This window comes from Enhydra lutris, unplaced genomic scaffold, assembly GCF_002288905.1.
Source record: "Enhydra lutris kenyoni isolate GAN:26980312 unplaced genomic scaffold, ASM228890v2 scaffoldscaffold12, whole genome shotgun sequence".
Taxonomy (NCBI): Eukaryota; Metazoa; Chordata; class Mammalia; order Carnivora; family Mustelidae; genus Enhydra; species Enhydra lutris.
The window spans coordinates 40642294-40652735 of NW_019154096.1; the positions used below are offsets into that span (position 1 = coordinate 40642294).

Consider the following 10442-nt stretch of genomic DNA (forward strand, 5'->3'; position numbering starts at 1 on the left):
AACTCAATCACAAGAGGAAATTTGGAAAGAACCCAAATACATGGAGACTAAACAGCATCCTTCTAAAGAATGAATGGGTCAACCAGGAAATTAAAGAAGAGTTGAAAAAAATTCATGGAAACAAATGATAATGAAAACACAACCGTTCAAAATCTGTGGGACACAACAAAGGCAGTCCTGAGAGGAAAATATATAGCGGTACAAGCCTTTCTCAAGAAACAAGAAAGGTCTCAGGTACACAACCTAACCCTACACCTAAAAGAGCTAGAGAAAGAACAAGAAAGAAACCCTAAACCCAGCAGGAGAAGAGAAATCATAAAGATCAGAGCAGAAATCAATGAAATAGAAACCAAAAAAACAATAGAACAAATCAACGAAACGAGGAGCTGGTTCTTTGAAAGAATTAATAAGATCGATAAACCCCTGGCCAGACTTATCAAAAAGAAAAGAGAAAGGACCCAAATAAATAAAATCATGAATGAAAGAGGAGAGATCACAACGAACACCAAAGAAATACAATTATAAGAACATACTATGAGCAACTCTACGCCAACAAATTTGACAATCTGGAAGAAATGGATGCATTCCTAGAGACATATAAACTACCACAGCTGAACCAGGAAGAAATAGAAAGCCTGAACAGACCCATAACCAGTAAGGAGATTGAAACAGTCATCAAAAATCTCCAAACAAACAAAAGCCCAGGGCCAGATGGCTTCCCGGGGGAATTCTACCAAACATTTAAAGAAGAACTAATTCCTATTCTCCTGAAAGTGTTCCAAAAAATAGAAATGGAAGGAAAACTTCCAAACTCATTTTATGAGGCCAGCATCACCTTGATCCCAAAACCAGACAAGGATCCCATCAAAAAAGAGAACTATAGACCAATATCCTTGATGAACACAGATGCAAAAATTCTCGCCAAAATACTAGCCAATAGGATTCAACAGTACATTAAAAGGATTATTCACCACGACCAAGTGGGATTTATTCCAGGGCTGCAAGGTTGGTTCAACATCTGCAAATCAATCAATGTGATACAACACATTAATAAAAGAAAGAACAAGAACCATATGATACTCTCCATAGATGCTGAAAAAGCATTTGACAAAGTACAGCATCCCTTCCTGATCAAAACTCTTCAAAGTGTAGGGATAGAGGGCACATACCTCAATATTATCAAAGCCATCTATGAAAAACCCACCGCAAATATCATTCTCAATGGAGAAAAACTGAAAGCTTTTCCGCTAAGGTCAGGAACACGGCAGGGATGTCCGTTATCACCACTGCTATTCAACATAGTACTAGAAGTCCTAGCCTCAGCAATCAGACAACAAAAGGAAATTAAAGGCATCCAAATTGGCAAAGAAGAAGTCAAACTATCACTCTTCGCAGATGATATGATACTATATGTGGAAAACCCAAAAGACTCCACTCCAAAACTGCTAGAACTTGTACAGGAATTCAGTAAAGTGTCAGGATATAAAATCAATGCCCAGAAATCAGTTGCCTTTCTCTACACCAACAACAAGACAGAAGAAAGAGACATTAAGGAGTCCATCCCATTTACAATTGCACCCAAAACTATAAGATACCTAGGAATAAATCTAACCAAAGAGACTAAGAATCTATACACAGAAAACTATAAAGTACTCATGAAAGAAATTGAGGAAGACACAAAGAAATGGAAAAATGTTCCATGCTCCTGGATTGGAAGAATAAATATTGTGAAAATGTCTATGCTACCTAAAGCAATCTACACATTTAATGCAATTCCTATCAAAGTATCATCCATTTTTTTTCAAAAAAAATGGAACAAATAATCCTAAAATTTATATGGAACCAGAAAAGACCTCGAATAGCCAAAGCAATATTGAAAAAGAAAGCCAAAGTTGGTGGCATCACAATTCCGGACTTCAAGCTCTCTTACAAAGCTGTCATCATCAAGACAGCATGGTACTGGCACAAAAACAGACACATAGATCAATGGAACAGAATAGAGAGCCCAGAAATAGACCCTCAACTCTATGGTCAACTCATCTTCGACAAAGCAGGAAAGAATATCCAATGGAAAAAAGACAGCCTCTTCAACAAATGGTGTTGGGAAAATTGGACAGCCACATGCAGAAAAATGAAATTGGACCATTTCCTTACACCACACATGAAAATAGACTCAAAATGGATGAAGGATCTCAATGTGAGAAAGGAATCCATCAAAATCCTTGAGGAGAACACAGGCAGCAACCTCTTCGACATCAGCCGCAGCAACATCTTCCTCGGAACATCACCAAAGGCAAGGGAAGCAAGGGCAAAAATGAACTATTGGGATTTCATCAAGATCAAAAGCTTTTGCACAGCAAAGGAAACAGTTAACAAAACCAAAAAACAACTGACAGAATGGGAGAAGATATTTGCAAACGACATATCGGATAAAGGGCTAGTGTCCAAAATCTATAAAGAACTTAGCAAACTCAACACCCAAAGAACAAATAATCCAATCAAGAAATGGGCAGAGGACATGAACAGACATTTCTGCAAAGAAGACATCCAGATGGCCAACAGACACATGAAAAAGTGCTCCACATCACTCGGCATCAGGGAAATACAAATCAAAACCACAATGAGATACCACCTCACACCAGTCAGAATGGCTAAAATGAACAAGTCAGGAAATGACAGATGCTGGCGAGGATGCGGAGAAAGGGGAACCCTCCTACACTGTTGGTGGGAATGCAAGCTGGTGCAACCACTCTGGAAAACAGCATGGAGGTTCCTCAAAATGTTGAAAATAGAACTACCCTATGACCCAGCAATTGCACTGCTGGGTATTTACCCTAAAGATACAAACGTAGTGATCCGAAGGGGCACGTGCACCCGAATGTTTATAGCAGCAATGTCTACAATAGCCAAACTATGGAAAGAACCTAGATGTCCATCAACAGATGAATGGATAAAGAAGATGTGGTATATATACACAATGGAATACTATGCAGCCATCAAAAGAAATGAAATCTTGCCATTTGCGACGACGTGGATGGAACTAGAGGGTATCATGCTTAGCGAAATAAGTCAATCGGAGAAAGACAACTATCATATGATCTCCCTGATATGAGGGAGAGGAGATGCAACATGGGGGGTTAAGGGGGTAAGAGAAGAGTAAATGAAACAAGATGGGATTGGGAGGGAGACAAACCATAAGTGACTCTTAATCTCACAAAACAAACTGAGGGTTGATGGGGGGAGGGGGGTTGGGAGAGGGGGGGTGGGGTTATGGACATTGGGGAGGTTATGTGCTATGGTGAAGTGTGTAAACCTGGCGATTCACAGACCTGTACCCCTGGGGATAAAAAGATATTATATGTTTATAAAAAATAAAATTAAAAAAAAAACCCATTGCAAAAGGAAGTAGAAAAGAAATAAGCTTGACAAACATTTACATAAAACATACAATATACATCATTGCAAATGTAGAATAAAGTGAGGATATGCACTATTTCCACTTCTATTCATCATTGCACTACAGGTTCTAGCTTGTACAATAAAATAAGGAGAAAAGGAAAGAAAGGCTTAATAAAAGAAAAAAGCTATCATTGTTTGCAGACAGTGTGATTTTCCATATAGAAAATCCAAAAGAAATCTGTAAACAAATTAACAAATCAATTAAAAAGATCAAGGTTGCTTATATAAAATCAATATACAAAAGTCAATTTTATTTTATACACCACAACAAACATAAAATCACAATACAAAATACATGATTTATAATAAAACCTAGGAATAAATCTAACAAAAGACATGAAGATCTATACACAGATAATCATATTATAATTATAATACAGATATTAATGTATGGAAAGACACTGAAGAAGATCTAAATAAAGGAGAGATATTTCAAGATAATGAATATGAAGGCCTTAGAAAGATGTTAATTCTCCCCAGATTGATCTCTAGATTCAGTGCAGCTCCAGCAAAACTCTCAACAGGGAATCCTCTGCCTCTGGTAATGGTAGACTAGTTAATTCAGACAAAGCTTCCTACAGAAGACATTTTTAAGTATCTGGCATATACGTATATATTTTTAAAGATTTATTTATTTATTTATTTATTTATTTATTTATTTATTTGAGAGAGAGAGAGAGAGAGAGAGACAGGAAGCAGGGGAAGAGTCAGATGGAGAGGGAAGGAGAGAATCTCAAGCAGGCTCCCCACTGAGCATGGAGCCCAACGTGGGGCTCGATCCCACGATCCTGAGATTACGACCTGAGCCAAAACCAAGAAGTAGATGCTCAACCAAATGAGCTACTCCTGGTATATATATATATATATATATATATATATATATATTCTTAAAATCATAGAAGAGCTCACTAGATCAAGATCAGGGAGAGGATGAGCATAAGTAAGCATAGCACTGGAGGTGCTTTTACTCTGGGGCTATTTAGGGATCCTTGAATAGGCAGCCTAGAAGATGAGATGCAATTTTTGAGTCTTTGCAGTGTTAGGCATACAAAAACATTGGAGTCCAACAATACCCAGGGGGAATCATGGTTAGCTACCACCTTCTTTGGGGCAGGAATGAGGATAAAATATAAATGAACCAACCTCCACATGTCCTGCGGCCCAGTTTCAAGCCATCTGTATGGCTCAGATAATCTCAAACCCTGAAATTGTATGAAAGGATCCTGGGTTGCTGGTGTTACTAGGAACTGGCAAGCAGCGAGTGTCGGGGGAGTCTTCTATAGAGAAAGATAACATCACCCTTGGCCTCAAACTGTTCCTACAAATAATTTTTGTAATGCAATGTCCAGTACACAATTAAAGTAAACCAAGAACTCTAGACAAGATAAGCAGAAACAACAACAGAAACAGATATGTGGGGTCTACAGACTATAAAGTAAGTATCTTTACTATGATCAAGAATAACCTCAAACCTAAAAAAACTTGGCAAGAAACTGAAAACTATAGAAGGTGATACAGCAGATTTGAAAAAAGATCAAACTGAAATTTTAGAATTATAAAAACAAATAACTGAAAAAAACAACCACATTGATGAATTTAATAGCAGTTAAGACATGGTTACAGAGAAAATTAGCAAACTGGATTACATGTAAAAATGAATGAGTGTATGCACACTTATACATATAATGCAAAAGAAGAATGAAAAGAGAAAAACACAGAAGGAAGAGACATAAAGAATACAGTCCCAGTTAAATAAATTTAGCTAGGGGCGCCTGGGTGGCTCAGTGGGTTAAAGCCTCTGCCTTCAGCTCAGGTCATGATCCCAGGGTCATGGGATTCAGCGCCACATCGGGCTCTGCTCAGCCGGAGGCCTGCTTCCCTTATGATCTGTCAAATAAATAAATAAAATCTTTAAATATATATACATATAGATATATGTATATATATTTAATTGATGTCCCTGAAAAGTGAGAAAATGGAACCAGAAGCAATATGAGAAGAGATAAGGATTCCCATTTTTTCCAAAAAGAGGTGAAGGACTTAAATTCAGTTTCAAGAATCTCGAAAAGTCCGAGGCAAGATAAATAAAAAGAAACCTATAGACAGGCAACTTACAAGAGTCTCCTGTCCCTCCTACACCCCTGGCTTGCCTGGGAAGGTTACTTGGCCTCTTCTGAGCCTCAGCTTTGTAAATACAAAGTACAAAACACAACCTACTTCATAAGGATGGTAAAATGATTAAATAAGATAATATTCGGAACGTGCCTAGCACGTCACCTGACACATACGTTCTGTAAGTGGCTATAAATGTTGACTACTGTCGGTATTTATCATTAACACTTGCCACACGGGGCAGAAGTCCCCTGTTTACCTGGCAGTCAGGTAAGAGAAAGCAAGTTACACCACAACTCTCTTGCACCCCGGAGGTGGTGGTGTAGATACCCAGAAAGGGACAGTCCCCAGCCCGGCAGCCACACAGGTACCCGGCACAGGCCTGGGGACAAGGATCCTCAGGTCCCGCCCCTACCCGCGCTGGCCCCGCCCATCCTCCCGCGTGGCCACACCCGCTCCCAAGAGTCCACCCAGCAGTTGCCTAGCAGTGTGTGTTGCGTCTCAGTGGGAGCCTGTGGCCTGCCATGCCGAAGGACGCGGTGGTCATCATTCGCTATGGGCCGTACAGTGCAGTCGGCCTATCTGTGGAGTACCGCACCTTCCGCCTAGAGGGCCTACAAGGTGGGCAGCCGAGAGCCAGAGGCCACCCAACTGCATGTGCCCAGGTGCACCCCGGCCTCTGAACACCCGTGCAGGCTGTGCCCTCTGCCTATTCCTCCTCCCTTCCTCAGACCCAGACCAAGCCCCATAACCTCCGGAAAGTCTTCGCACTGGGGACCAGGCAGTTCACACAAGTTATTTGGATAGGAGGGATTACATAACCTGCTTTACACATTGGGAAACTGAAGATCAGGAACGTTAATTGACTTGGCCAAGGTCAGAAGGCTGGAAAATGGTGGAGAGGCTATGCCTTCAGCATTCAATCATGTGACAAAACTTTCCTGAGCACCTGGTGTGTGCTGGACACTCTTCCTGGTACCGGGGTCACACTTGTGAACAAAGATAGATGTCCTTAAAGTGACCTTCTCATGGTTGACTGCTAGTTGACCGTTGAGCCCCGGCCTCCAACAGAGGAACGTAAGCATAGCCGGACCCACCACTGGTCATAATTGGAGGGGAGGAGGGGATCTGGAAAGGTTTATTCACTAAATTTTACTTGAGTTGAGCTTTAAAGAGTAAGGAGAAAATAACCAGGTAAGGAGAAGAAAGAGTGTGCCGGACGGAGGAGCTGCAGAGGCTGGCAGCATGGACAAATGATGCGTTTGTTGAACTGTCGAGGGGATGAGGCTGGAGAGGCAGACAGGCGCAGATCTGTGTGAAAGTTGCGCGCGGGGGTTGAAACTGTGGCTGCCCTGAGGAGAACGGATCAGAGGGGACCAAGAATGGAAGCAGAGACAAGTCAAGAGGCTTTGGGGTGGTCCAGGGAGAGATGAGAGTAGTTTGGATCAGGACGGTCACTTTAAGGTCTGAGTCATGGACTTGGGGACAGCATACGGAATGAGAAAATAGTCCAGGACTGAGACTTCAGTGCTTTAAAATCCTCTATAATGTCCCAACAAAACCTCCTCGCCAGCTTTCTCTCTCAGGCTTCATGAGGTTCCTTGTCTGTCTCAACAGTCTTTTGCCCCGACAGCCACGCATTTTTCATTTGCCCGCGCGTTGCCCATGCCTTTTCCACCCCAAGTTCTGCATTAGGTGAAACAGAGACAAGGGCTTTGTTCTTGTCCCTGAAGTAGACCCCAGACAGGCGGCAGAGACAAACACAGGAATTTGCAAACAAGGTGTGCTCTGCTCTCTTTAGACACAGGAACCAGGACCCACAGGGGGGACAGGGGCTGCCGGGGAGGAGGTGGGGACAAGGGCAAGTTAAGAGGCCACAAAGCTTTCTTACCACTTTCAAGTTGCCTTTGTCTTGACTCAGCCTTTACTCTTTTGCCAACTTTGACTCTTTTCCAAAGTTCTGACAAAGTGGGTTCTCACAGTTTCTGGTGGTTTGTTAACTTCTCTGTGGAGGAATGGGAGTTTGGAGTGCCTACTCTGCCATTTTGCTGCTGTCTACAGATCATTTTTAATTACATTTCTTGCTGCTGCCATAATCAGCATGACTGTATAGAGTTCAACTAGATCAATTACATACCAAGAATTATATTAAAGGGGAATGCATACATAAGCACTTGTTATAATGTACAATTTACAAGTATTGAGGCTGGGGAGGGGGCTTCCCATATAGTTGGCACACAAATCCCATTGACTCGACTGGTCACCTCTGGTCACTTGTCTCCTACTTGCATTCTTGGCACTGCTGATAGAGCAGAGATTAAGCACAAGGACTCTGAAGTCCAACCAATCTCATTTTGAATTTGTCTCCACCATTTAGTAGCTGTGTGGCCAAAGTCAAGATAAGTTATTTTACCTTTCTGAGCCTCAGTTTACCTATTGATAAAATGGGAGCAGATCACTACCTCACTAATGTGAGATTCCAATGGGAAAATGCACACAGTCGTGAATACCATTCCTGCACATAGTAAATGCTCAACAAGCATTAGTTCTTATTACTCCAGAGCAGGGGGATTACTAGGACGGGGAGGAGGGTGCAGCTTGGGACATGCTGGGGAGCAGCAAGCCATTGGGTCCAGCTAGAGGATGTTATGCAACGAGAGAGGCAGGCCTGTTTTACCCTTGACCACAGGAGCAGCAACATTTCCCGAGTTAAGAATGATGAGATTAAGGATGTGCCTTAAGAGGCCAATTCCTGAAAGAAGAGATTTAGGGAGAGGAAGTGAGAGAAGACAAATTATTAAGAAAAATTAAGAGATTAGAAATTAAGTTCTGAAGTTCAGGGGAAAGACAAAAAAGACTATTTGACTACTAAAGATGACTTGAGCCAGAAGTAGTTGTGGCTTTATTTTTTTTTTTTTAAGATTTTATTTGTTCGTTTATTTATTTATTTATTTATTTGACAGAGAGAGAGAGCGAGCGCACAAGCAGGAGGAGTGGGAGAAGGAGAAGCAGGCTCTGCCACACAGGGAGCCTGACACGGGGCTCCATCCTAGGACCTGGGATCACAACCCAACCCAAAGGCTCAGCCAAATGAGCCAACCAGGTGCCCCAGTAGTTGTGACTGTAAATAACATCTCTCTGCTAGTGGCTCCCAAACTTCTCTCTCCAATCAGGCCCTCTCATTGTCATTGGGATGGTCAGTAGTCATCTCAGACTGATACGTGCAAAGTCTCTAAACTGGCCTCTTCATACCCAGACCACCCCAGTCCCTCCTGCATTCTCTGCATTTCAATGCGCACAGCTCCCTTCTTGCAGTTACTCAGGCCAAAAGTTCACAGGCATCTTTTTTTTTTCTTTCTTTTAAATATATAAATTAGGGGCACTTGGGTGGCTCAGTGGGTAAGCCTCTGCCTTCAGCTCGGGTCATGATCTCAGGGTCCTGGGATCGAGCCCCGCATCGGGCTCTCTGCTCGGCGGGGAGCCTGCCCTCCTCTCTCTCTCTGTCTGCCTATCTGCCTACTTGTGATCTCTCGCTGTCGAATAAATAAATAAATAAATAAATAAATAAATAAATAAAATCTTTAAATATTTAAATTAAGTTTAGTTAACATATAGTGTATTACTATTTTCAGACGTAGAGGTCAGTGATTCGTCAGTTGTGTATAACACCCAGTGCTCATCACATCACGTGCCCTCCTCAATGCCGGTCACCCAGTTACCCCACCCCTTTACCCCCCTCCCCTCCAGCAACCCTGTTTGTTTCCTACAGTTAAGAGTCTAATGGTTTGCCTTCCTGTTTTTATCTTATTTTATCCTTCCCTATTTTATCCTTTCCTTCCCCTATGTTTATCTGTTTTGTTTTTTTAAATTCCACGTATGAGTGAAATCATACGGTGTTTGTCTTTTCTGACTGACTTATTTTGCTTAGCGTAACACCCTCTAGTTCCAGCCATGTCATTGCAAATGGCAAGAGCTCATTTTTTTTTAAAGATTTTATTTATTTATTTGACAGAGAGAGCAAGAGAGCGCAAGCGGGGTCGGTGGGGGGAGCTGCAGAGGGAGAGGGAGAAACAGGCTCCCCACTGAGCAGGGAGCCTAATGCAGAGGTCAATCCCACACCCCTGAGATCATGACCTGAGCTGAAACCACGAGTCAAACACTCAACTGACTTAGCCACCCAGGCGCCCCTGTGCCAGGTACATGTTAAGGGTTGATAAACATGAGGTAAAATAATCCTGAATGGAGGGGCACCTGGGTGGCTCAGTGGGTTAGGCCTCTGCCTTCTGCTCAAGTTACGATCTCAAGGTCCTGGGATTGAGCCCCACATGGGGCTCTCTGCTCAGCAGGGAGCCTGTTCCACCCCACTCCCTGCCTGCTTCTCTGCCTACTTGTGATCTCTCTCTCTGTCAAATAAATAAATAAAATCTTTAAAAAAAAAAAAACCTGAATGGAACCGAACACTGGACCCACAGGAAGTGAGACTTGGGGAGAAAGCAAGGAAAGACAGAACTGGCGGGCAGCAGGACCTTGGCAGTGGCCCTTCCGAGTGGTGCAGAGGTAGGAGAGAACCCAGAAGCAAAGGAGGCCAGTGAGGTGAGGATTTCAAGAAGAAAATGGCTAAGGAGCAACAAACTGTAAAGTAGGAGTCATTTCTAGAAAAAGATGAATTCGTGGTTGATGAAGGACATAGAAAAAAGTGTTCTCATGGACTTGCAACAAGAAGGCAAAATGGCACAGAAACTAGAGGGCAACTTGATTGTGTCTTAAAACTTAACCATGTACTGTAGAACCCAGATCTTCTATTGCTCAGTCCCATATATATATATATATATATATATATATATATATATATATACACACACACATATATA

The 10442-nt window shown here is 42.2% G+C and overlaps 1 protein-coding gene across 1 annotated transcript in view; it reads left to right on the forward strand.

Moving 5' to 3' along the window:
• The first annotated feature begins 6095 nt into the window (after window positions 1–6095).
• LOC111144662 (chromosome unknown C10orf53 homolog) overlaps window positions 6096–10442 on the forward strand; it is a 10501-nt gene continuing 6154 nt past the window's right edge. Inside the window, exon 1 of the mRNA XM_022499056.1 lies at window positions 6096–6192. Within this exon, the coding sequence (XP_022354764.1) occupies window positions 6096–6192 (97 nt within the window). The remainder of the gene's footprint in view (window positions 6193–10442) is intronic.